Source organism: Bos indicus x Bos taurus, chromosome 26, assembly GCF_003369695.1.
Source record: "Bos indicus x Bos taurus breed Angus x Brahman F1 hybrid chromosome 26, Bos_hybrid_MaternalHap_v2.0, whole genome shotgun sequence".
In the NCBI taxonomy this organism is placed as follows: Eukaryota; Metazoa; Chordata; class Mammalia; order Artiodactyla; family Bovidae; genus Bos; species Bos indicus x Bos taurus.
In genome coordinates, this window is record NC_040101.1 from 11,364,285 (window position 1) to 11,391,686 (window position 27,402).

Genomic DNA, 27,402 nt, shown 5'->3' on the forward strand with positions numbered 1-27,402 from the left:
AAGAACAAGATCTCTGATGAGTCTAGGGCCCTCACATCCACAAGAAGTCATTACATGCAATGGGAGAGAGAATGGAGAGTAGAGGACATTTCATAATGGTTAAAGAAAGGGTCAGATGACAAGAAAATACAGCAATCATAAATGTGTGAGTGCCAATAGAAAGCGCTCCAAAACACAGGAAGCAAAACCAGCAAAACAAAAAGGAGAAACAGGCAAAATCCATAATCATAGTTAACACTATCAAACTCTTGATTGATAAGTGAGACAGAGAAAAAGAATTAGAAATCTCTGAATGACAACATCTTAATCAACACACATGGAATGCCACACCCAACAAATTCAGAATATGTTTTTGGGTGTGAATGAAATATCCACCAAGATAAAGAATGTGCTAGGCAATAAAACAAATCTCCATAAATTTCAAAAGACTGAAATTTTCATGAGTATGTTTTCCAGTCACAATAAAACTAAGTTAACAATTCATTACATTAAAATAGCTGGGAAAGTCTCCAATATTTGGAAATTTAAAAATTCACTTCTGAATAATACATAGATCAAAGAAAAAACCACAGGGATGTTAGAAAATAATTTGAACATAATAACAATAAAAATACAATATAACAAATTTTGCGGGGTATAGCTAAAATAGAGACATTTATAGCTTTAAATGCTTACATTAGAAAGGAAAAAATCTTTAAACAATTATTATTTAAATTTCTAACTTAAGCTAGAAAAGTATGAGCAATTTAAAAACAAATTAAAAGCAAGGAAGCAATGAAAATAAGAACCAAAATCAACAAAGCAGAAAAGACATAAAAATAGAAAAAATAAAGACAAAGTAGGTTGTTTGAAAAGTTTAATAAAATCAATAAACTGCAAGTAAGTTAATCAAGGAAAAAAAGGATCAGAAACAAATTACTACATCAGAAATGGAAGCCAGACTAGCACCACCAATCTTAACAGACATGAAAAAGTCAATAAGGTAATATTATGAACACCTTTATGTTAACAAACTCAACAGTATAGATAAATGTACAAATTATTTTAAAATCACAATTTATCAAAAGTGACATAAGGGAGTTTCACTTCCACACTGGCATATGAGAAGCTCTGGGGACCCCACTTCCAAGCTAAACTGGAGAAAATTACTAAAAATATAAAATCAAGTCTCTGGAAGTGATCCTAAAAGCACATAGCAAATGAAGAAATAGTCATCTAAGAAGACACTAAAACTCAGTAGGGACAGTGAAAATCTCTGGCATCAGAACCTCGATCCATTCTTGCTCCTTCCCTCCCAGCCTAGTGTGAAGGAAGGTCCATCCCAGATGGATACAGCCTAGAACACAGGGCTCCCCCTTCCTCTCCTCACAGCTCCTCGTCGAGGGCAATGGTGTCCTGCTGGGAGAGACAGGCTGTTGGTATTCATCACCCTGAAGGTCAGAAGCTACTGTGCTCCCCTCCTTCCAGTGGCCAAGTCCTAGGCATGAGCATCACTCAGAAGGAACCTGTCACTGTCCCTATCTTCAGCTCTAGAAACAAGGCTCGGGAAGACACATCTTAAAACAGAGAACTCTGGAGCTCTTCTCAAAGGAACTGACTTTATTTGAACATGGTAAAGTTCAAGCCTAAGGGTGCACTCAGAAACACTCGAGGTTGTGATGAAAAGCAATTAAGAGGAAAATGGGAGCTTCACTAGAGAAACGAACTAAATAACACATGTTAACTCTTCTTTTCAAATTCTGTTGATTGAGTGTAATCCCAATTATAATGCCAGAAGACTTTCTTATGAAAATTCATAAACTGATTCCACAGCATATATTTTGGAAAAGTAAAGAACCTATAATTGCCAAAGTAACCTTGAGAAAAAAAAACAACAAAGATGAAAGACTCCAGCTGCTGGACTTCAACAGACCTACCATAAAGCTACAGTAATCAATACAGTGCAGTTCTAGAAAAAGGGTAGGCAGACAGATTAATGACATTGTAGAGAGTACAGGAATAGAACCACACTGTATGGTCCATCAATTTCTGCAAAGGCACTAAAGCTACCTGATGGTGAAAGGAAAAATTGTTTCAATAAACGGTGCTAAAAATGGATATAAATGCAAAAAATTTTAACTTTTAAACACTGTCTCACACACTGAACAAAAATCAACTTGGTTTTAAATATAAAACCCAAACCATAAAGCTTTTGAAGAAAACATATGAAGACAAGTTTATAACTGGAAGGTGGGAAAGATTTCTTACATAAAACACAGAAAGCAATAACCACAAATGAAAAAAGTGACAAGTAAGATTTAATCAAAATTTAAAACTACTACTCATCAACAGATACTATTAAGAAAATGAATAGGCAAGCCACTGATGGGAGAACATATTCACAAAACATTTATTTGACACAAGGCTTCTAAATAGAATATGAAGAAACATCACCAGTTAATCACAAATAGACAAAAATAATTAATGGAAAAAGGATTTGAACAGACACTGCACCAAGGAAGATATGAGAACAGCCAGTAGGCAAATGAAAATGTCAGTGACATCATTAGTACTAGAGAACTACAATGAGACACTGTATAAACCCACCAAAATGACTAAGCAAACAAAAAAAACCAGTAACAGCAAATGTTGGTGAAGACCCAGTGTACCTGAAATTTTCATACGTTGCTAGAGAGAATGTAAACTAGCTCAAGCATTTTGTGAAAATATCTGGCAGTTTCTTCAAATGTTAAACATATCCTAATGTTTTTACATTAGCAATATCACTCACAGATATTTAGCCAAGATAAATGTCAGCACAGTTCATTAAAAGAACTGCACACAAATGTTCATAGCAGCTTAATTCACAATGGAAATAACCAGGAAGACAAAGAACCTGTGGAATATTCATTACAATGAAATACATTGCAGCAATAAAAAAGAATAAATTATGGATACTTATAACAATGTGGATGAACTTCAAGATATTATACGGAGCAAAAACTGCCAGACTCAAAAAGAATACACTGCATTATTCCATTTAGATGAAATTCTAAAGTAGGCAAAGCTAATCTAAAGGTTGAAAAAAAAAACAGTACAGTGGTTATTTCAAGAGAATGAAGATTGGAAATGAACATAAAGACCCTTCTGAGGTGATGGAAATACCTTACATTGTGATAGGAATATGGGTTACATAATGAGCCCACTTCTCAAGACCGAATGGCAATGACCTATGCATTTCAATGTACATTTTACCTTAAAATGCTAAAATAATTTTTTAAAGATATACTACCATGTGTAAAATAGCTAGCTAGTAGGAACCTGCTATGAAGCAAAAGGGGCTCAACTCGGTGTTCTGTGATGACCTAGATGGGAGGGGTGGGGCCGGGGGTGAGGGAGAGTCAAGAGGGAGGGGATATATGCATACATACAGCTGATTCACTTCGTTGGACAGCAGAGATGAATGCAGCGCTGTAAAGCAGTTATGCTCCAATAAAAAGAAACTGTCAGCATTCTCAGTGGTGGTAGGAAGTGGGCAGACAAAAACAGGAAGGAAGAAGGGCAGACTCTTGTACTTGAAGCATGTGGGGATTCATTAGCTCTGTTTTCTTTTATATGTCTGAATTTCTTCATAATAAAAAATTTAAAAAGAAAGAAATAAAAAGGCATTAGGCTTTAATTACAACCTTTAATCTGACCATGATCTTTTTTTTCATGGAAGTCAAATGGAGAGCCAAGTCTTTGAGGGAGAGTATTTTTAATTAATTAAACAGTAACCATTTCTAAAACTACTCTATTTATTCAGACCAAGAACCTGAAGAGTGGATGAATTTAACATGTGAAAGATAACTTTCTTCCGTATATTTGCCTAATTATCTTAGAATGGGGCTCTCAGCCTGGACATCATTGACATTTGGGGCTGGATCCTTCTGTGTCGTGAGGACTGTCCTCTGCACTGTAGGAAGTTTGGCAGCATCCCTGGCCTCGACGGAGGAGATGCCACATGTCACATGCCCTTGTGACAACCACAAATGTCTCTGGACTTTGCTAATATCCCCTAGGGGGCAAAATTGTCCAGTTGAGAACTACTGCCCAGGAATACTCATTCCCAACCAAGACCACGTAGCCCTCATTGTTCAGTTGCCCAGTCGTGTCCGACTCGTTGAGACCCCATGGACTGCAGCACGCTAGGCCTCCCCACTCCTCACCATTTCCCAGAGTTTGCCCAAGTTCACGTCCATTGCATCGGTGATGCCATCTAGCCATCTCATTCTCTGATGTCCTCTTCTCTTTCTGCCCTTAGTCTTTCCCAGCATCAGGGACTTTTTCAGTTAGTCAGCTGTTCGCATCATGTGACCAAAATACTCGAGTTTCAGCTTCAGCATTAGTCCTTCCAGTGAGTATTCAGGGTTGATTTCCCTTAACATTGACTGGTTTGATCTCCCTGCTGTCCATCAGACTCTCAGGAGTCTTCTCCAGCACCACAGTTGAAAGGAATAAATTCTTTGGCTCTCTGCCTTCTTTATGGTCCGGCTCACACAACTATATATGACCACTGGGAAGACCATAGCCTTAACTATAGGAACCTTTGTCAGCTGAGTAATGTCTCTGCTTTTCAACACACTGTCTAGGATTGTCATAGCTTTCCTGCCAAGAAGCAAACGTCTTCTGATTTCATGGCTGCAGTCACCATCTGGAGTGATTTTGGAGCCCAAGAAGAGGAAATCCGTCACTACTTCCACCTTTTCCCCTTCTATTTGTCATGCAGTAATGGGATCAGTAATGGGAAAGTTATGACCAACCTAGATAGCATATTCAAAAGCCAAGACATTACTTTGCCAACAAAGGTTCGTCTAGTCAAGGCTATGGTTTTTCCTGTGGTCATGTATGGATGTGAGAGTTGGACTGTGAAGAAAGCTGAGCGCCGAAGAATTGATGCTTTTGAACTGTGGTGTTGGAGAAGAGTCTTGAGAGTCCCTTGGCCTGCAAGGAGATCCAACCAGTCCATTCTGAAGGAGATCAGCCCTGGGATTTCTTTGGAAGGAATGATGCTAAAGCTGAAACTCCAGTACTTTGGCCACCTCATGTGAAGAGTTGACTCACTGGAGAAGACTCTGATGCTGGGAGGGATTGGGGGCAGGAGGAGAAGGGGACGACAGAGGATGAGATGGCTGGATGGCATCACTGACTCGATGGACGTGAGTCTGGGTGAATTCCGGGAGCTGATGATGGACAGGGAGGCCTGGCGTGCTGTGATTCATGGGGTCGCAAAGAGTCGAACACGACTGAGCAACTGAACTGAACTGAATGGGATCAGATGTCATGATCCTGGTTTTTTCAATATTTAGTTTTAAGCTGGCTCTTTCACTGTCTTCCTTCACCCTCATCAAGAAGCTCTTTAGTTCCTCTTCACTTTCTGCCATTAGAGTGGTATCCCCCCAAGGGGACAAAAATTGATTCTTGGGGAGATGAGAAAATTCTAGATATTACAATTTTTTGTGGCCCTCCAAACAGCCATAATATTAATACAATATATCAGTGGAATTAATATTTCATGGTAGAGAAGAGAAGTTGAGGGTTAGGGTTAGTTGAAGGGGAAGCCTACAAAAATAAGGATGGGTGATAATGAAAAAAAAAAAAAAGATTGAAAAACATCACCCCATAAAGAGGTCTGATTCTTTTTAAAGCCAACTATTTCCTCCAAGGATTTGGTATCCCCAAAGCAAGACTTTCCAGTATTCAGGGGGGTCTTCATTTCAATGATGAAAAAGTTGCAAAATAAGCACAGTTGCTTCCCAGAACCTCTGGAACTGTCTTGGAAGTTTAAGATGAAAGATAATGCAAATTTAGGTGAAAAAACCTAGGAGAGGCTCTTGCCAAGTGTGATGATGTCCCATGACAGGACAATGAATTTGGAAGCTCTCATTTGTCACTTAGAAGGTAAACCACACAAATCAAACTGACCTCAGATAAGTGACCACCAGTTTGTCCTGGTTGAACATGACCCAATCAGCCCATGTCATTTCATACCATTTTTATTTTTAATTTTTTCTATTGTTTTTATTTTATTTTTTAACTTTACAATATTGTATTGGTTTTGCCCTATACCATTTTTAAAAGAAGAAGATGGTCTTTTTCAAGCTTCCCATCTAGCAGCAAAATCCCTGGACAGAAATTTCATTTCATTAAATGATCCAAAACAAACGAATCTTGCATTTTCTTCTGCTCTTCTATTTCCTGTATCTTTATGCAAAAGTCTGTCTAACCACTCCAAAAACCAGCTGGTTTATAACATTAAATATTCATGCTTGATGGAGTTAAACCTGGCTGCTTAGCATAGATGATATCTTATGATAATTTTTCCATCCATATTTACAAACCCTTTAGATTTGTTCCACAAAAGCAAACTCCCAGACACTCAGCCTACAAAGACCCTTTGTAGGACTCTTGTCCTACAAGAGTAGGACACTCTCCAGGACTCTTGTCATCAAAATAACACTGAGGTTATATGAGAATCTTCTAACATACGGTACCCCCGCACTAAGGCATCAGAACATTACCAAGGTATTCCTGAATTTAAAATGATAAGGGAAGGAAGGAATAAGAGAGTGATGACTAATTTTGTGTATCAGCTTGGCTAGGCCATAGTGCCCAGATGTTTGGTCAAACATCAGTCTGGAAGTTGCTTCAAAGACATATTTTAGATGTGACAAGTGTTTACTATCAGTTGACTTTAAATTAAGGAGCTCACCCTACATAATATGAGTGTACCTCATTCAATTAGTTCAAGGCCTTAGGAGCAAAGACTGAGGTTTCCCAAGCAAGAAATTCTACCTCAAGACTGCAACACAGGGATTTCCCTGCTGGTCCAGTGGTTAAGAATCAGCCTTCCGGTGCAGGAGATGCAGGTTTGATCCCTGGTTGGAGAACTAAGATCTCACATACTGCAGGACAGCCACTGAGCCTGCGTGCTCTGGAGTCCACGCACCACAACTAGAGAGCCTGCATGCCGCAACTAAGACCCAATGTGAAAGTGGAAGTGAAGTCGCTCAGTCGCATCCGACTGTTTGCGATCCCATGGACTGTAGCCCACCAGGCTCCTCTGTCCATGGGATTCTCCAGGCAAGAATACTGGAGTGGGTTGCCATTTCCTTCTCCAGGGGAATCTTCCTGACCCAGGGATCGAACCCAGGTCTCCCTCATTGCGGGCAGACGCTTTGACCTCTGAGCCACCAGGGAAGTCCCAACTAAGACCCAACACAGTCACAATAAATAAACAATTAAAAAGGAGACTGCAACCTTGAAATCCTAACCAAATTTCCAACCTGCCAGTGCTCATGATCTCACAAGCCAATTCCTTAAAATAACTGTTCATCTCCCTCTGTACATACACACATCCTATTGGTTGTTTCTCCTGAGAACCCTGACTATGCAAAGAGGGAGATGAATTCTATCTTCAATAAAACGAAAAGCACCTCAACACCACCCCACGATATACGAGGGTGGGAAGAAGCTGGCAGAGCAGATGCTGACTCAGAGAGGAAAGGCACATCTCCACGTGGTCCTGTGGATGGTGATGCCCGTGAGAAGCCCTAATTCACCAGGAGGGGCCCTGCAAGTGTTTGAACTGGAGGCAGAGGTACCGCAGAGGGCAGGGGTCAGATGCGGGCTGGACAGGAAAGTAGGTGGGAAGTCCCCAGAGAGCAGCTGAACTTTCCAGGTCCCCACCTCATCCTCGAACCAGTAAACTGTCACCTCCTCAACTCTTGAAGAAGGTAGAAGGTTTAACCATCCAAGGCTCTGGGCTTGGAAAAAGCAGTCAAATGCAGAAAAAGGCTAAACAATCAGGCTGAAAACAGGGGGGCTTAGGGAAAGTCTGCAAGGTAACCTGTGAGAAAGCAAGCCCCTGGGCTTGGCTTGCAGAATGCCAGGTTCATATACACCCGGCCAGAGACTGGGGAGGGCAGGGGAGGGGAGTTCCCGCCAGTGAAAAGAATAGCCTCTAAGTAAAGGCCAGATGCTAGCACTCAGGGCCAACCAGTGAAGCCCCAGCTCGCTTCCCACCCACTCTTCAGTGAAGCCCACTTAACGGACTCTGTCCAGTTAGCTTCAGCACTCCCACCTTAGATAAGAACATCCAGCGGAAGACTGCCAGATATGTAATAAAGAACATCCAGCGGAAGACTGCCAGATATGTAAGGAAAGCTAGATACCAAAAACATGCAGATCAAGAGAAGGTGAGGAGCAGATGACGTCTGCAGTCAAAGAGAAAAGAGAGTATACCCGTGAGAAAAAGAACCTGATGTTATTTTTTTTGTTAAATCAGAGTTCAGGAAAGAGCTCTTGGAAATTAAAAATACAAAATTCATAATAAAATTCAATAGAAGGGTTGGTAAATAAAATTTTTAAACTCTCCTAGAGAGATGAACAAAAACACAAAGAGAAAGATAGTAGGAAATAAAATTAAAAGATAAAATCAACCCAGGAGATTCAACACCTGCCTAACACAGGATCCAGAGAAAAGAAATGGAATACAGAGGAAGTGACACAAAGTTCCAGAGTAGAAGGACCTACTGAGAGACCAGAACAATAAATATAAAGAAAAAAAAATCCCAGGAAGGCACATCATTGTGAAACTTCAGACGACCAGAGATAAAGGTTCCTAAGAAGTTCCAGAGAGAGAAAGAGAAAAGCAAGACGAAAGAGGGGAATGTCATAGGGTCTCTCTGAATCACACAGTAAACTAGAATCCTGCACAGAACTGATTTTCAACCTAGAATTCTACATTCAGCTGGAGGGTAGCATAAAGATACTTCAAACATAAAAGACCCCGAACACCTGCTCATGTGTGCTCTCCTGGGAAATGACAGAAGAAAGGGCTTTACCTCCAGAGGCTGTCCCTGTCCCTGCACTGGAATTCCCAGCTCCCCAAACCCAGAGCACTGTGGAAAGTGCCTGGCATTGGCCTTGACCCCAGACAGGACAGGGCCATTTCAGAGCACCTGTGCCCTCCTCAAGAGCAAGACTGTGCCTGCAAAACACTGAGTGCCCGAGAAGAGTTAAATCACCACCAGTCAGGTCTTGAAATTCTGTCTGTCATGTAAAGAATGCATCCCACAAGCACTGATTATCCTTCACGACTTAGTGACTGAACACCACCACCACCCTGTAAATGCCTCCTTTTTATTCCATAGTGGAGTTCTTTAAAAATGAAATACCTGTGTGCACAATTCAAGTGCACTGGTCTTGCTTTACTAACACCTTTTTCTTAGACCTTAGTTTCTGAGACCAGCATTAGGTATACAGCAAATTTTAAAAGGTACAGAGACTTCCTATAGATGCTAAGTTCCCCCTACCCCAACCCTGACCTTCACAGCATCCCTCATTATCAACATCCTCCAACAGCTGTCACAATCGACGAACCTAAACTTACACATCAGAATCACCCAAAGTCCACAGTTTGATTAGGGTTCACTCTTGATGCTGTATAGTCTATGGGTTTCGACAAGTGCATAATACAGTGACAAGCATCCACCAGTATAGTGTCATATAAAGCCGTTTCACTGTCCTAAAACTCCTCTGTGCTTGGCCTATTCTTCCATCCCCCACCAGGAACCCTGAAGTAATGCTTTTTAATACTATTTGTTTGGAATATGGGCAATATGCTTGTAGTTTTGTGGGCCAGGTCTCTTCTGCAACTACCAACTCTGCCATTATAAAGTAAAAGCCTCCACACACAATATGTAAGTGATGGGCACCTCTGTGTTCCAATAAAACTTTATTTACAAAAACAGGCAGTGCACATGCTGTCATTTGCCAAGCCCGGAATACAGTATCACCTTATTCATTCCCTCCATTTTATAGAAAAAAGTTTCTTAATACCTTGACTTGGTAATAATAGGGTGTTTTTTTTTTTTTTTCCAATTTTTGTCTCTGAAATCTATCCTCTTTCTGCAAGTTGAAACAACACCCAATCAAAAGCTGAGATAATGTGATGAAAGACAGTTCATCGCCTTTCTCCACTTTAAACCCCAAGCTTCTCAAAACTCTGAAGGAAATCACTCGCTCTTTGAAGCTGTGCCTCACACAGCCAGTCCTCTGACATGGCTGCCACGGTCACGCTATGTGCTGAAAGGTTGTCACACGAGCCCTTCAGGGCAGTGCTGTTTGACTGCTTGTGGTAAACCAAGGAAAAGATCTTTGGTTTCCAAAAGACATTAGTGTTTGTTCTTCTGTTCAAATAAAACCAACTGTTCTGCAGGATGACATGTGGGCGTCAACTACCTTCCAGTCACCAATTATCTGTGAACAGAGCAGAAGCAAACCCATGTTTACCCAGAATGGGGGATTCGTCTCCAGAGATCCGTTGGTCCAGAACCCCTGGGTCCACTCACTCAAGTGTAATCCACAAAAATGGATAAATAAGAAGGGAGAAAGAGCCTGTGTCTCAAAACGGGAGTCCACTGAGGTCACCCTTCTGAGGTCCACCACCTCCTCTGGGGAGCAATGAGTCACACCAGGTGTCCTATCAGCTACAGTAAGAAAGCCGGAAAGCGGCACTGATGGTTTTCTAAGTGGATACGGCAGCTGCCTGCAAGGCAACCACTGATCTGTCATAAAAAAGAGCAGAGGAAAATACTCACCGAAAGCCTAGAGGCTGGGAAGGATCCTGTCAGCCAAACAGTAAAAATCTGTAACATTTTAAGCACATCTTAAGCTGCTGCTGCTAAGTCGCTTCAGTCGTGTCCAACTCTGTGCGACCCCATAGACAGCAGCCCACCAGGCTCCGCCGTCCCTGGGATTCTCCAGGCAAGAACACTGGAGTGGGTTGCCATTTCCTCCTCCAATGCATGAAAGTGAAAAGTGAAAGTGAAGTCTTAAGCAAAAGATAGTAATAGCCTCTGTCAGAAAGCTTGTCGAGCACAGAAGGGACATCAGCCTCCCATTGGACAAGGCAGCTGGTGGGCAGATCCATCAGGAAATGCATTTGACAAGGCAGGGGTGTGCCTCTAAAAGAAACTTCTGAGGGTCCTGACCGCTACTCTGCAATCCAGCAGTCTCCTAGCTTGAGTCATTCACGTGAGAGCTATTTCCTTCCCGAGTTCAGATGCAACGGTAGATAGAAAACTGTGCTGCAGTCCTCAGATAACCATTTGAAAACCAGGATGAAAATTTCCCCAAAGGGTTTCACTTCTTACTGCTAATAACTTTTGAACCCTTTAAAGCTCAGCACCAAATCTCTGAGAGACCAGAAACTGCAGAGAACTTGAGTGACCCCGCAAGGATACAGATGAAAAGCAGATGGAAGCCGGCCCCGGTGAATACTATCCCAGGTACATCTAAAAAATACCACCCGGGGAATTCCTGATAACAAGGAGACAGAAAATCAATATAGCAGGCCTTCCTCCAACTAAAGTGATTATTCCAAACAGATGCTCGACCATAAATACCAGGAACGACTAGAGCCTAGAAGCACCATGAACCCTAAGCCTTCATGCATGCTGTGCCCCTGGCCATATTAACCTCAGGAACGCATGTTCTGTCAATCTCCCCTCCCCCACCTCCAAGGCTCTGAAGCCAGACCTGCTCTGTTAACCAGGAAGTGTTGTCTAAGTCTCCTCCTTCTTTACTCAGGGCTGCTGTTGAGAGAGGCTGAGGACCTGGGACCTTTGGCTGCAGTGCTGCGATGCTTGCACCTGGACACACTTCTCCTTGAGCAACAAAATACAAAGAAACTGTATGGGACTAAAAGTAACTGTGTACACACGCAGGTGGGGCAAATTCTGGACAAAAGATACAAAGAGACCAAGAAATCCATTGGCCACTTTTGAGGAGCCTGGAGCACAGAGCGTTGGGAGCAAAGGCAGGGTACTGCACACACCACCACCTAAGGGGTGGGCAAAACACCTAAGCCACCCCTTCGGCCTGATCCCCGGACACACCCCTGCCCTCACCCCATATAAGGAGCAGGCTTGCCCCCTGCTCAAGGATTAAGGGAAACCTGTTGCTTGTTCTCGCTCTCCCTTGCTGCAGTAGGGCCCCCAGTAAACTTGCCAGTTTCTTGTCTGGCCTCCAGTCAATTCCTATTGACTGGGGAAGGCCAAGAAGCCTGATGGATAACACTGTGACAAATTATCACAAACTTGGGGGCTGAAAATGAAAGAAATGTATTCTCTCCCAGTTCTGGAGACCAGAAGTCCCATATTAAGGTGCTGGCAGGTCCCCAGCCCCTCTGAAGGCTTCAAGGGAGACTCCTTCCTGCCTCGTCCAGCTTCTAGTGGCTCCAGGGTTCCTTGGCTTGCGACTGCTGCTGCTGCTGCTAAGTCGCTTCAGTCGTGTCTGACTCTGTGCGACCCCATAGACGGCAGCCCACCAGGCTCCCCTGTCCCTGGGATTCTCCAGGCAAGAACACTGGAGTGGGTTGCCATTTCCTTCTCCAATGCATGAAAGTGAAAAGTGAAAGTGAAGTCGCTCAGTCTTGTCTGACTCTTTGCAACCCCATGGACTGCAGCCTACCAGGCTCCTCTGTCCATGGGATTTTCCAGGCAAGAGTACTGGAGTGGGGTGCTATTGCCTTCTCCTGGCTTTCGACTATATCACTTCAATTCTTGCCTCCATCTTCACGTGACCTCCTTCCTCATATCTCTAAGTCTCAATATTCCTCTGCCTTTCTCTTATAAGGGCATCTATCCTAGGATTTACAGCCCACCCTAAAGCCAGGATGAACTCATGTTGAGATCCTTAACTATATCTACAAAGGCTTTTTTTCCCCAAATAAAGTCACATTCACAGGTCCTGTGGGCTAGGATCTAGACAAATTTTTTTTGGTGTCATTATTCAACCCACTAAAGTCTCCAATAAACTAGGGGAGAAAAAGAGTTATTTATTTAAATGAACATGGACTGTGAATCAGTTCAGTCACTCAGTCACGTCCAACTCTTTGCAACACAATGTAATGCAGCACGCCAGGCTTCCCTGTCCATCACCAACTCCCGGAACTTGCTCAAACTCATGTCCATCGAGTCGGTGATGCCAGCCCACCATCTCATCCTCTGTCTTTCCCTTTTCCTCCTGCCTTCAATCTTTCCCAGCATCAGGGTCTTTTCCAATGAGTCAGTGCTTCGCATCAGGTGGCCAAAGTGTGAATACCTTGTTGTATTTGTTGTTTAACCACCAAAAGCCCAAGACACTATCACATTAGAGGCTGGCAGGGAGGTCAGCTAGTGTCCTTGAATAATCTTCTGAGTCTGTCTAAGCCTCGCTGTCCCTATGCACACAGTAGGGACAACCGGACCTGGCAGGGCTGTGGCACAGGCCAACAGAGAGTCACTCAGAGTGCCAGGCACCCCGATATTGCTGACAAGCCCTAATCTCCAGTGAATCTGAGCAAAAATGGCCAACTACCACTCTGCAGGAAAGGCCATCCAGTTACTCCTTGGTCCAGCCATTATCAGGGTGTGTATTAGCTACTTAGAAAAAAGAAAAAGGATGAGGGTAACAGGCTTGGCCAAGGTCAACAACGATCCAACCTGTGGGGAATCAAGGACTTCAAGTCATAAGAGCGGCCAGTCCTCTCCCAAGTGGTCACCTGGGGACCTGGTTCCTCTCCAAGGATTTCAGAATCACCAACCTAAATACACAGCCTGCCACTGCCTACGGACTCCCCAGGACACGAGCTGTGGCTCATTTATCTCCATGTCCCCAGCACCTGTCACAATGTCTGGCACCTGACTCACTCGGTAAACACTGATGGAATGAAAGAAGATGTGACCAGGACACTCTGACATGGATAACTTGGTTCATTTAAAGCATGATACCAAGTACTTGACATTCATGGAGTGGATTAAATAAGATAATGCACTGAAACATTTTGGCATGGTGATGCTCCAGAAATGTCAGTGGTCACCATCACTTATTTTAACCCTCACTCCAACTAACAGTGGAGGCCTTATCATTCCCAGTCTACACAGCAGGAATTGAGGCACAGAGAGGTTAAGTCACAGTTCGTATCTGCATAGCCAGGATTTGTCACACTTTGAAGACCTGCGTACTCTCCACTACACCACACTGCACCTGGTTCACATTATTTAGTTTAAGGCTGGTCCCAGCTTGAAAGAAAGTGAAAGTGAAGTCGCTCAGTGTGTCCGACTCTTTGCGACCCCATGGACTGTAGCCTGCCAGGCTCCTCCGTCCATGGGATTTTCCAGGCAAGAGTACTGGAGTGGGTTGCCATTTCCTTCTCCAGGGGATCTTCCCCACCCAGGGACTGAACCCGGGTCTCCCACATTGTAGGCAGATGCTTTACTGTCTGAGTCACCAGGGAAGTCCCAGCTTACATACCTATAATCAGACTATATATTAGGGGTGACGGCGTGTATGTACATGTATATATATACACATATATGCTATATGTTGGTACAGTACACACATATACACACACACACACACACACACACAAACTTTCATTGAAGGGGTAACCTAGCGAGGACACTGAGCTGAAAGGCATACGGTCCCGGGGAACACGGTTAATTCCCTTGACTGTCAGCATCCTGAATGGCTACTGCCAAAGGGTAAAGTGTCGCAAGTTTCACCCTGCTGAGTTGACAGGAGCCACACATACAATGTTTTGTAAACTCCAGAGTCTTGGCCTCAGGCTTATTTCTTCCTGGGGAGTGTCTTGTTTCTAAGACAACCGCCCTACAGTGAAGAAAAGTGAACTACACTTGACATTCAAGGATCAATACTTTTCCCTTTACATAAATTCCCAAAAAGAGTGATCAGGAGACATGACCTAGGAATCAGAGTCTCCCAAGCAGGGAACTTACAGGAGGAATGGATGCTGGGGAAGCTTTTGCGGCCCTCGGACACCAGGTCGGGGTCACCGGTGCAGTGCATTTCCGAGTTCATCACTCCATCTGGAAAGCAGCGGTAAAAGAAATCGGGGCGAGGTCTACAAAAGACACCATGGACAGTTTCAATATAAAACGCTGCCATCACAAACAAACCCCAGCTGACCCCGCCGACCCCTGCTGCTGCCCCAGTTCCTTCTTCTGCCATCAACACCGCAGCCCCCACCGGAAGACACCGTGGGCTTAGGCAAAGCTCAGGCTTCAGGGTCAGAAAGATCTGGGCTGGAACTCCCACTCTGCCACTTACTAGTTTTATGACTTAGGTAGTCACATAGCCACCCTCAGTCTCCACATCTGTAAAAGAGGGATATCAATACCTACCCAAAAGTGAGGTACTGAGGGTCAAGAGAGATGACTTCCGGGAGCCACCTGAGCATGGCGGTGGTGAAATAAAGATGGAGCCACAGCTCCATCTATGGCTCCACTGCTTGGAGGCTGCTACCAGGATCCAAGCCTCCAGGCTCCTCATGGCCCTGTATCTTGAATCTGATGGCCAACTGCCTACACTTCCTTAAAGAGCAGGTTTCACTGAGAAGACCTGAAAACTCAGTTCTAAGCTTTGGCACACAGTCACCAGCCCAGCTCTTGGTCCAGGTTGTGGGGGAAGGAAGTAGGGGACAAGCTGGTCCCGAGGCCAAGTCAACTGCCATAATCATGGCTAACATGTACTTAGTACTTAACTGCATACCAGACCCAGCACTAAGTACCACCCATGGGTCACACTGTATGATTTTTATGACAACCCTGGGGCAGGTCCTGGAACTTCCTTCATTTCACACGTGTGAAAATGAAAGCTTAGAAAGATCACACTCCTGCCCAGGGTCACACACAACCAGTAAGTGGCAAAGACAAGCTCTGAACCCTGGCAATTGGATTCCTGCACCTACACACCACACCCCACGTGTCCACTTCACTCAAGTGTGGATTCTCACTGTGATGAGTGATGGTGAATTCTTCACATGAATTCAACTAACTCTGCCAGATGCCTGCCATGGACAAGGTTTTTCTAATACTATAAACACAGCCCCCCTTTTCTGCACACACTGGGTTACAGTTCATATGGTTCTCACTGTGAACTCTAAGGGCTCACTGGTCCTCCAGCTCTGGGATCTGGGCCCAATAACAATCTATCAGTATCTATAACGTATCAATTATCAATAATCTATCAGAACTGTTGGTGTGCTGTTTCTCCCCTATGTGTGTCTTTAAGTGTGGCTATTCACCTACTGAACCAGAGCCTCAGAGAGGACCTGGGAATCAGCATTTCATTGGGCCCTCAGCAACTCTAAGCACAGAAAGTTGGAAGGACAATGCAGCCCAAGGCCACTTGCTGACCAATCTATATCCATCTTCTGCCCCCTCATTACCTGACCAGGACTGCACACCAAGTACCTGATTGCTAAATACTGAGGTTCCGAGAGGGAAACCAACCTGTCCAAGGCCAACAGCTAGTCAGGGCCTAAGTCAGGTCTCGAACTCAGATCTTTTGACTGTTTTTCTCTACAGAGACTAGCTCATTTCCAGAGCATTTGGGGGAGAAGGCAAGATAAACAGAAAATAGAAATCATCTCCCAGGAGGGTAAGAGAAATGTGTCATGAGTCACAGCTCAAATACTAATCCATATTGCTTATCCCAGAGACAATGATAAATAAGCAAGATTATCTATTTTTTGGATGCCAAAACTGATAAGTGAGTGGGTGTCTGGTGAGGCCCTGGAATACCAGTGGGCTGGAAATGGCTTTCTTGACATTGGTCCCCAAGAAAGTATAGTCATTAGATACTTCTTTACTATTGATGTCATGCTTACTGAAGTAGTGAGTTTATCATTCAAAGGAGTGGAAAGATCTGAGTTGAGGACAGAAACCCCAGAAGGACAACAATTTAAGGAAAACCAGATGAGCTCCAATCTGTCCCATCCAGTTTCCTGTGGCCAAGGTTTCTACACGGCTGACCTTGAAACTAAGTCACTGCTTGTTTCTTTTTGGAACTTACCTTCCCACTATCAATTTAATAGTGTTTGTGCAGACTCCATTCAAAGCAAGAGCCAAGGACACGGCTACAAAACAAAACCAACAAACAGAAAAATAACCAGCTGGCTCTCAAATCAAAATTATCATCAGTACCATCATCATCATCATTACTTTTCCATCACACTATTTAATTTATGACCATAGAAATATGAACCAATGCTTTTTAAAAAGGAGGGAAGTTTGAGTGGCTAGAGTAAAACATAATTAGAACTGGACTTTGGAGACTGAAAGTTCATAAAATTCCAAGCCCCTAGGACATGAAATTTATCTCTCCTCCTAGACTGAAATTTTCAGTATCATAGAGAAGCCCATGTATCATGTTCTGACCTGATAGAACAGATTTAATACTACAGCATGTAGAATTTCTTTTACTGGTAGCAAGAAACATAACATTTTATTTCCTTCTGGCAACCTTCTCAGACATAATTCTAATCAGAGCAGCTGCAGGAATCCCTTTGCATACTGGCGTGCCCACTCAGGCATCACCTCCTTGTTGACCTGTCCCCTGCTGACAGCTGTCCACTTGTTATCAAACAAATCGCTACTTCTAAGAAGGTGAAGTGTTTCAATACCTCATTACTGGTGTTTGAAAAGGTTTGCCCAGGTGGTTCTTTCTGCCACCTAAACCAGTAGGCACTTCTGGATGACATTCTTCACAAATAGACAGCCTGGGGAATTTCTCTAAGCAGCTTGGAAGGACTTTGCTGGATGAAGCACAGATTGTCCAAAGGATGCAGGTGAAATGAGTCATGGAGTTTTCCCTGCAAGGCCCCTGCATCTCTCTCTTGTGTTTATCAAGACTACACAAAAGGCAAGTCAATGCGATGGAAGGTCAAATGCTTTGCATAAGCAATAAAAACCTATCGATGTCCTGTTCTGTTGCTTTGTCGAGTAATAAAGCATGTGAGTTACCATTTCCCTTTGGCAAGTATTAACTGTTCGATACTAGCTGAGACTTATGTAAGGAAACAGCGGTGGAGGGCCACTTTCGGGAAGGAGCTGCCTGGAGCAGTTCATGATCATGGGGAGACAAATGTGTTATTCTACAAATGAAAGGACTGTGAACAGTCAGCACAGTCACCCAGGGCACAGGCCACTGAGATAGAGACAAAAACCCACCTGCTTGTATCAAGTCACGGGGAAGCAGAGAGAATGGGAGGGACCAGTTCAAATGAGCACCTCTGTCAAAGGGAAACTAGTCCCCAGAGCAGAGGATGGGCCACATTACAGTAGCTGGAAAGGAGGGATGGGCCCCCTGGGTGCAGAGTGGGGCATGAGTCAGCAGCATCAGACCACCATTAAAACACCTAGCATGCAACGCGGTGTAACCTGGAGGCAAGCATGGAGGAACTTGGAGAGATCTGCTGATTACACTCTGCACGCACAGATCCTTCCTTCCTAAAATGCTGGCTTCCCTTCTCTCTCACAAGCTTGGAGCACTGCTGAGAGGTTTCCTTTGCAGAGAGGAGGGAGAATTCCCTGGGCCATCATTGCTGCAGGATTCTCCCAAAGCCATGACAGTTAACAGACTGTGAGATTGCCCTGAGATGACAGGGGTCTTTTCTTGGTAGGGCTGGCCCAGCACAGGCTCACTGCTGTGTTTCCCCAGCGGGGCTGAACTCCTTCTCCTCCTGGTCCTGGCAAGGCCTCTGCACAGAAAAGGTCTTCAGGAACAAGCATCACCAGCTGACCTCCTAGTGCCCTTGGGGAAGTTCAGAGACCATGTCATCAATCCAGAACACCATACACGTCCCCAGCCTCTGCCCTGGCTGGGTTTACTATAGCGCAGAGCAATTCTCTGAAAAGCTTCAAGTGGCTGAGCTAGAAAAGGTGTGGCTGTGATGGAAGCACCAACAGCTGGCAGCTTCCCTCTCTGATCCAAAAGCCTGAAGGAGACAGAAGAGAGCGAGGATCTGGGTGGAAAGCGTCACAGCCTTCTGGAAGTAAAGTAAACCAATTATTACGTTCTTCTGCATAGCATAACCTCCAGGGGACCCAGACAGGGGACCTCTCACTGATGCCACAGGGAAGGCTGGGCTGAGAGTAGAGGCATGAAAGGCTGGACGAGCAGAAAATGAATGACCCCAACCATGGGGGGCTGGCTTGTCAATTAACAAGGACCCAAGGCATCTGGCTCATAAGGGGTGCATCAACAGCATCCCACGGCACTGCACTGGGGTTGAGAGGAGAGTCAGAAAGACAAGCCAGACTGTGTTCTGATAAAGAAATGCAAATCAATGTGTCATGTGAGTTGGCCTGCAAGTGGCCTGTATTGAGGGCGCTCCTGCTTACAAGCAACCCCAGAGGATTAGAGGGCTTTTGTTGCTGTAACTTTTGTTGTTGTTGGGAACTCAACATTGCAGTCCTTCAGAAACAGGGTTTTCTATTAACACCAACTTGGCCGTTCTGCAGCCAAATCCCTGGGTGCGGCGAGCCTTACTTGCACACGAACAGATGCACAGAGTGGGCTGCTGTGGACAGGCATCTCAGGGGCGTTCTTAGGGTCCAGGTCTGCTGAAGACGCCTGGGTAAAGAAGGGACCTCAGACCAAACCACCCTCACTGAGAAAGTCCTGAATTCCAGATAATGGAGAAAAAGCTACACCTAGCTTTCTGTCCTTGGTTTTGAAAGATCATTCCCTCCAGCCCCTTCCAAGACTTCCTAAAAGTGGTAACTTTTTTTTTTAATTGTGTACAAAGGGAGGTTCTTCATCATTTTTACAAGGCAGCCTCTCATTTATTTAGGCAAACAGAATATCCAATTAACTCCACCTTCTCTGTTAACAGGCCAGGTATGGTGTACAATTTTGAAGTGTCATCCTAAGGGAGATTTAGCTGAGAATGAAAAGGTCTAGAGAAAGTAACTGTAAGCTCCTCAAGGCCATAACAATCTCCCAGCTCCAAAAGCAGCCAGTAAATTATAACTGAAACCATGAAAGACAGTTCCTACTCACAGCCATACATCTCGGGACTCAGTGTCAGGGGAACAGCTAGAATAACAAGTGAGGCAAAAAGATTTCCAGGTCAGCTGAGAGGGGCTCCCAATGGGACATTTGGGAACCACAGTAGTATCCGTCCAAATGCTGACACAGCTGCTTGAGCCTCAAGAGGGAGGGCACCTACACCCTTCCTGGAAAACCTGACCTTTCCATCACCTCAGCTGAAGAGACAGAGACCATGTGATGACCAGAGCCTCAAACCTCAGGTGAGCAGCCTGGGGAACACACCTGTCTTCAAGCAGAGCATCCACAGGCTGGCCAGAGACTCGGGACTTTTGCATCCAGGCTTGAGATTTGAGTCAAGTCCAGAGTCTCCGCCTGGGAAGTCTGGACCACAAGACGCAGTGACACTGGGAGGTGGCACTGGAGCTGAGCAGTCACACAGGCGTGGGGCAGGGGCACCCGCCACTGCAAGCCCAAGCCTCACACAGACCAAGATGCAGGCAGCAGAGATAACATCTTCACAGGAGACTGAGGCAGGGAATGAGAGGAGAGGAAGGACGCATCACAGAGAAGAGGGGGCATAAACTGACAGGGCGCCTCCACCCCTCTTGGCCTGGATCCCTATTCCATCCCCATGAGGGTTTCCCTCTGATTCTTGAAGTTCTGTAAGATTGCTTGTTATAGTCCTATAACCAAACCTCTAATTTATTCAATCCAATTTGAGAGGAATTCTGTTCTTTTCAACTACACAGAGCCTAACCAAAGCCTGGCTATGTCAGAAACGGTCCCAGTCCTTCCACTGCTCTGCACACCCTAGAACTCACCCCACCCTCCTTCCCTTACAAAGAACAGGGAAGACCCTAGTTTGCTATGTTTTTCATTTCCTCAAAGTCCAGTAATTGACAAACACCATCTTCAGTGAAGAATCTCATATTCCAGATTTACTACCTTACTGAATGGTGAGCCTACACAACACACCAACAACACAGCGTGTGTGAGGGTTTGGATAACGTCAAGGCGTCATGTCAGAAAAGAAACCCAATCCAGTTTTCCTGATGACCAAAAAGCTAAAACCCTGGCTTCCGGGGAGTTTATTTTGCTAAACAAGCCAAACAGTTCTGCTTTTTCTTCATGCTGTCGTTTACTTTGTCTTTTGATTAATATGTAGATCAGGAAAAAAAAATGGATTTAACCTTAAAATTATCAAACTCCTGTCACACGCAGATATGGCTCAGCTTAGGGAGAATTTATAAGCATCATGTCATACTCAATGGCAAAGATGGTAGCATTCTTTACATAATAACAACTGATTAACTGCCAAAGTGTCCCCACAGTGGCGATGGGTTATGGAGCTTGTTTCCAACTGATATTAAATTTTACATCTGCTTTTCCACATTTTTGCTTCCAGTCAATGGTGACTGGTCCAGGAGTCTGTGGTTGATGTCTGAATTGCCCCAAATGGGGGCCTATTAGCCACAAATGTGGGGTTGGACAGTCAGCGGTGACAAAGCTTCAGATTCACTTTGCCTTACAGCCAAGAGCTGTCCTTCCAGTTTGCTTAGGAAGCACAGAGCTCTGGAGAGGAGCCCGAAACGCATTTTCAGCACAAGGGACAGCGGCGATGGGCTGGCCCACAGATGAGCTACTTACCAAGCACTGGCTCTTTAAAAGGGCTAAACGTTTATCTTGTCTTGTGTCTACCAAGCTTAATTTGACCAAGAGAAAAATCAGTTGAGTGCAACTGAGATTTTAGAAATCTGGTAATCTAATCAAGTTCAGCCCCATCCCCTAAAGCAGGAACTGGGAATACTCTACCTAGGAAGGCTTCCTTAATTTCAGTCTTGTCTGTCCGCCGGATAATTTTCACCACACAAATAACAGCCAGAGGTGTGAGGAAAGAAATTGCCTGGAAGAAATAACAAATAATCCCTTATGAAGGCAGTAGTTTGCTATCAGAGAGCAGATTGATAATTAGTTCCAGTTAGCTTCCTTTGGATTCACTAGTTGAATGATCTCACTGAACTCTTGACCTCATACTAAGAAGGATTTATATCTATACTGAGAGATTCCACAGACTTGAAAAATCAGAGGTCTGATTATGGGTTATAATTGATTTGTAATTGCTGTGAGTCACGTTTAAAGTGGTGGCTTTTTAAACAGAAAAGAAGAGTCTATAATTACAGTGACATCTTTGGTAGTAATCATCCTCCCATCCTCCCCTGTGGAGGGATGGAAGAACCCTTGGCCTCCCATCCCCAGCGCTCTGGCCACATGGGAACACGTGGGATTTGCTTGGAGTCTATTGATTCATTCCCCTTTGGTATTCTTTGGTTGAATACTCATTTCCGCTGCAAAGCAGAGGTTAGTCCCTTCACATGAAGTCTCTCCTCTTCTCTTCTTCCATCCCCTTTCCTCTGCTAGACCAAAGCACTCAGGAGTACAGTATGCACTTAACAAATCAAGCTGTTGGGATTCAGATGCAAACAACTCTTATCACTGAACCTTCTACGAGGCAGGAGCCATGTTTGGGCACCATCCAGTACTGGGGTCTCTTAAATCCTCTCTTAAAATTGTGACAATCTTTGCCAGGCTTGGGGACTATGTGATGTGCCCAAGGACACAGCTGGGAAGTAACAAGATGGGATTCAGAGGCCAGGTTTTCTGCCTCCCATATCTAGTCTTTACTCAGCATTCTATAATTAGTACTTTTTCCCCCTAACATTCCAATGATCAAAAAAAAAGGTATTGGATTGGCCAAAAAGCTCATTCATTTGGGGGTTTCATTCTGTCTTACCAAAAAACCTGAACGAACTTTTTGGCATACAATATTTGTTACATCCTTATGATTATAACATCTCAGGATAGCAATCAAAAGGGATTAACTATCTCACAAGTCTACAGCTGGGCTCACAGACGATGGTGGGAGGCGTGGGCATGGGAGATGGTAACTGTTAACCAACAGTGTTCACAATTTGGGAAGTCTCCACTTGGGTGCTAATCAATGTTGCTTTTTGGAAAGGAGGCTTTCTAACAGGACTAAGGCATGGCTGGACGATACTTTCCTTTTTTAAAAATACACCAGAATTCCTCTAAATGCACACAGTCTATAAAAATAATTGGAGGTGTCCTAGACATGCAAGAACCAGACCGCGAGAGCTCAGAGCATCTTGGGAACTCCTCTTTAGGAGCAATATTCACAGACAGTTCATGAGACAGGAGAAAACCCTTCTCCTTACAGGCTGGTTCCTTTCTGACCACAAACGGTAGAAACCAGCTTGATGAGCCTCCTTATTGGCCATGGCCCTGAACAACTTAACATCAATAAGTCCTGTCGCCATGGAGGGTGTTCAGAAGAGTGTGGCCCAGGTTTTAGGGCAGCTGCACAAAAGGAGATTCAGAACTGGAGCAGAGAAGCAGAGGATTCACCCAAGGTGACTGAAAAAGGCAACACTCACTTGTGAGGGAAGAGTTCCAGCAAGTCTGTGAGTCTACACCAGTGCCTGGGGGTCTCTTCACCTGCAGCATTTGTTACAAGGCTCCTCAGACCCTCTTCTAGGACAGGTCTGGAATCCACATTGTGTAACAAGCACCTCAAATGACTCTGATGACTGAGAAGCACTTCATCAGTTCTGATTCACACATTCTGTGTTTAGAGAGTGCTGGCTGAAGCGCCATCTTACCTAAGTCTAAAGTTAAGCTTAAGGTCAAAGAAGTCCTGGGCTTTTGGTTTCCTCTCACTTTGGGCACTACAGACCAGCCACTGCCCTCAAAGAGGAGAGAGCAGCTCACTGAACAGTGAACAGTACTGCAGCAACCCCACCAACAGTCAAACCATAAATATGAGAACAATAGTGAACTGAAGATGTGCTGTGTGCTGTGCTTAGCTGCTCAGTCGTGTCTGACCCTTTGTGACCCCATGGACTGTAGCCCTCCAGGCTCCTTTATCCATGAGGATTCTCCATTCTAGTGGAAGTAATGATAGCTTTCCTCTTCTTGGGCTCTAAGATCACTGTGGATGGTGACTGCAGTCAGGAAATCAGAAGAAGTTTGCTTCTTGGCAGGAAAGCTATGACAAACCTAGACAGTGTGTTGAAAAGCAGACATTACTCTGCCGACAAAGGTTCACATAGTCAAGGCTATGGTCTTCCCAGTGATCATGCACAGTTGTGAGAGTTGGACCATAAAGAAGGTAGAATGCCAAAGAATTCATGCGTTCGAACTGTGGTGCTAGAGAAGACTTCTGAGAGTCCCTTGGACAGCAAGGAAATCAAACCAGTCAATCTTAAGGGAAATCAACCCTGAATACTTGCTGGAAGGACTGATGCTGAAGCTGAAACTCCAGTATTTTGGTCACCTGATGCTGGAAAGATTAAGACCAGAAGGAGAAGAGGGTGTCAGATGATGAGGTGGCTGGATGGCATCACCGAAGCAATGGACATGAACTTGGAAAACTCTGGGAGATGTGAGGGACAGGGAGGCCTGGCATGCTGTGGTCCATGGGATCACAAAGAGTTGGACATGACTGGGCAATTGAACAACAACAACATATGTAGAAACACACACACACGTATATGTGTATGCTTTTGGTGGCTTCTCTGGTGGCTCAGATGGTAAAGAATCTGCCTGCAATGCAGGAGATCTAGGTTCAGTCGCTGGGTCAGGAAGATTCCATGGAGAAAGGAATGGCTACCCATTCCAGTATTTTTGCCTGGAGAATTCCATGGACAGATTAGCCTGGTGGGCATGAGTCCCTGGGGTCTCAAAGAGTCAGATAAGACTGAGCAACTAAGTATCTTAGCACATATATGCTATTAACATAAAAGGAAAGGAAAGTGAAGTCGTTCAGTCGTGTCTGACTCTGTGACCCCATGACCTGTAGCCTACCAGGCTCCTCCATCCATGGGATTTTCCAGGTAAGGGTATGGGAGTGGGTAGCCACTTATTTCTCCAGGGGATCTTCCCGACCCAGGGATTGAACCCGGGTCTCCCACATTGCAGGCAGACACTTTACCATCTGAGCCACCAGAGAAGCCTGCTATTAATATAAGACAATCCCAGAAGGCATAGTCTAAGGTTAGACAGATTTGGAACCCCAGAGAAAATATGATTTGGGAAGACTTCCCCTCCAAGGTTCCAGAGGCTGCCTGCTGGGGATGACCCTGAGCTGGACTGTTCTGACCAAATAGGAGATGGGGCGCCATGTGGGAGCCCCGTGGCTCCAACCAGGAGTGGGAACTGGAGAACACAAGGGCCATACCTTGTGCACCCACCAATGAAAGCAACACAGGACATGCCGTCCGTCCCCAGTCCAGACAATGGGTGACCCCTGGGTGCTGATATAAGGCACTGTGTTGCCAGGATGCTTCTGGGAATCCACCAGGCATGACACCAGACACAAGGCTTGTCTCCAGGGAAGGGCATGAGTGGCCAAGAACTTTTAGCCACCGAGGGGGTTGAAGCCCGGGCACCTGGTGTTCGGATGTTTTAGCCACAGAAGAGCTTGTCAGACAAAACCATGGGCATCCGACAGGAAGGCGTGTGCACTGCACGGCGCTTCTAACAACTCAAGACACACGGCCACCTGGGAAGGGCCCTGCGGTGGGCAAACAATCACAGCCTGTCACTGAGCTGGGAGCGAAGGCTTGTCAAAATGTCTAAAAACTCAACTACCACGAGCCAGCTTGGTCTCTTTTCCTTCCCTCCTCCCTGCAAACTGATTTTATTTTTGTCTTCCTTAGAAGCATCCTATCACAGAATAGAAGCTCCTGTTATTAAATCAACACAGTACCAGTAATACACTACTATTTTTAAGTTAAGAATTTGGGAAACACCTCCTCTTCCCTCAGTTCCCTGAGTCTTGCCTGTCCTTCGAGGGTTTTTCTGTGATGCTGAATGGTCTGACTTGTGTTCATGTCTCTGTTCCCACTAGACTAGAAACCATACCTACTCAGCTCTGTACCTCCACTACACACCGTACTTGGCTCTAGGAAAGTGCTCCATAACTTTCTGTTGAATTAAGTAATAATTAACTAACTTGAAGTAGTCCATACTCTGCCTGTACCCCTGCCTCCCGCTGCCCCCTTCACCATGCAGTACTCCAAGCAAACTCCCATTCATGGGGCCCCCAGAGCCTGGTTCCACTGTGTCTTCTCCTTGACACCTGCTCTTCTGTGTGTGACAGGCTGCACTCACCACCTGTCCACCTCCCTTCCACCTCCAAGGAGGCAGCATGGCTGAACGGCTCCAAGAGTGTCTGCACTCTGATCGGCGGCGTTCAGACCCTGGTCCAGCCACTGACGGTTGTAAACCTGGGATAAGCTGTTTAATCTCATGACAGTTTCATTTTCTCCACTGAAATGATGGGATCACAAAAGAGCCAACCTCAAAGGATTCTGAGAGAATTCACTGAGATGCTAGTTGTAAAGTGATGAGCACAGTTACTATATTCAAGAGATGCTAGCTGCTGTTGTGACTACCACGGTGATGAGAAGGAGAAGGACAATGGTGAGGATGGGGATGAACGTCCCTAAAAGTGCACCTGAGCCTCTCCTCCACTCTTTCTCAGATTCCTCTTTGCTTCAGGGTACCACTGCCCCCACGAGCCCTCAGGGGTCAAGTCTTATTTGACTTCACATCACCTGCAATTCCTGTGGCTTTCCTCACCCTGGAAGTGTTCTCTGGACAAAGACACTACAGGCAACAACAGAGAGAAAACTGAAAAGCAATAACGAATACCGAGTAGTCTTTCTACACCAAAAAGCAGGCTTTCAAAGATGCGCTGATACACTCCACATGTTCAGAAAGGAAGCATGGCCTCTTCTGAATAAGGAAGCGGCTGATAACCTGGGAATATCCAGCAAATGTTAAAGTCAAGTCCCAGTATGTGAGAAGAGAGTTCTCAGCCTTCCTCTCTGGTCCACAGAAGCCCAGGGGCATCCAGGGAAACAAGCTCTTGGAATCTCACGGTCCAACCACACCCAAGTTTCATGTTGACAGATACATTCACCTTAGCTAATGGTGCCAAAGACAGAGAAAATGCCAGGCAGGGCTTCCAGGTGATGTCGTTACCATTTACTCCTTACTTAGTTCCCTAACCTTCTGATAATATTTTTGTAACATTTGACCAAGTAGCTCTTTTAAAACAGACATGCACACAAATAAGCATAACTCCAGAAACACTGATTTCGCAAAGAAACCTGGATTCACAGCAGCTGCCTTTAAAAAACACTTTGGTTATTAGAAAGTTAGCAAGTTTGCCTTTAGAGTAAAACATTCTAAACAAAAATAGAGGAGACCCCAGGATTATTTATGTGTTAAATAATGAAACTGGAGCTTTCTAAGGAAGCCAAGCGATTTTTAAAAAAACATTGAAAATATGTTCTCTTATACATTCTTTTAGAAACACCATAAGGTTTGTAGAGATCAAAAGCAGACAAATGATATCTTGCATTAAACTCTCAATAAAACCCAGGAGAACAAATCTAATTTATGTGGTGACAAAGCATTTTTCATCTTGCGTTGCACATATTCTAAATGTATCTA

At 44.7% G+C, this 27,402-nt stretch overlaps 1 protein-coding gene across 1 annotated transcript in view; it reads right to left on the reverse strand.

Annotated features, from left to right (window-relative positions):
* The window catches only part of PLPP4 (phospholipid phosphatase 4), a 148,187-nt gene that overhangs the window by 56,057 nt on the left and 64,728 nt on the right, over positions 1-27,402 (reverse strand). The window contains exons 3-5 of the mRNA XM_027529170.1: positions 21,676-21,766; positions 16,882-16,945; positions 14,805-14,929 (exon numbers count right to left, since the gene is read on the reverse strand). Coding sequence (XP_027384971.1) covers positions 14,805-14,929; positions 16,882-16,945; positions 21,676-21,766 — 280 coding nt within the window. The remainder of the gene's footprint in view (positions 1-14,804; positions 14,930-16,881; positions 16,946-21,675; positions 21,767-27,402) is intronic.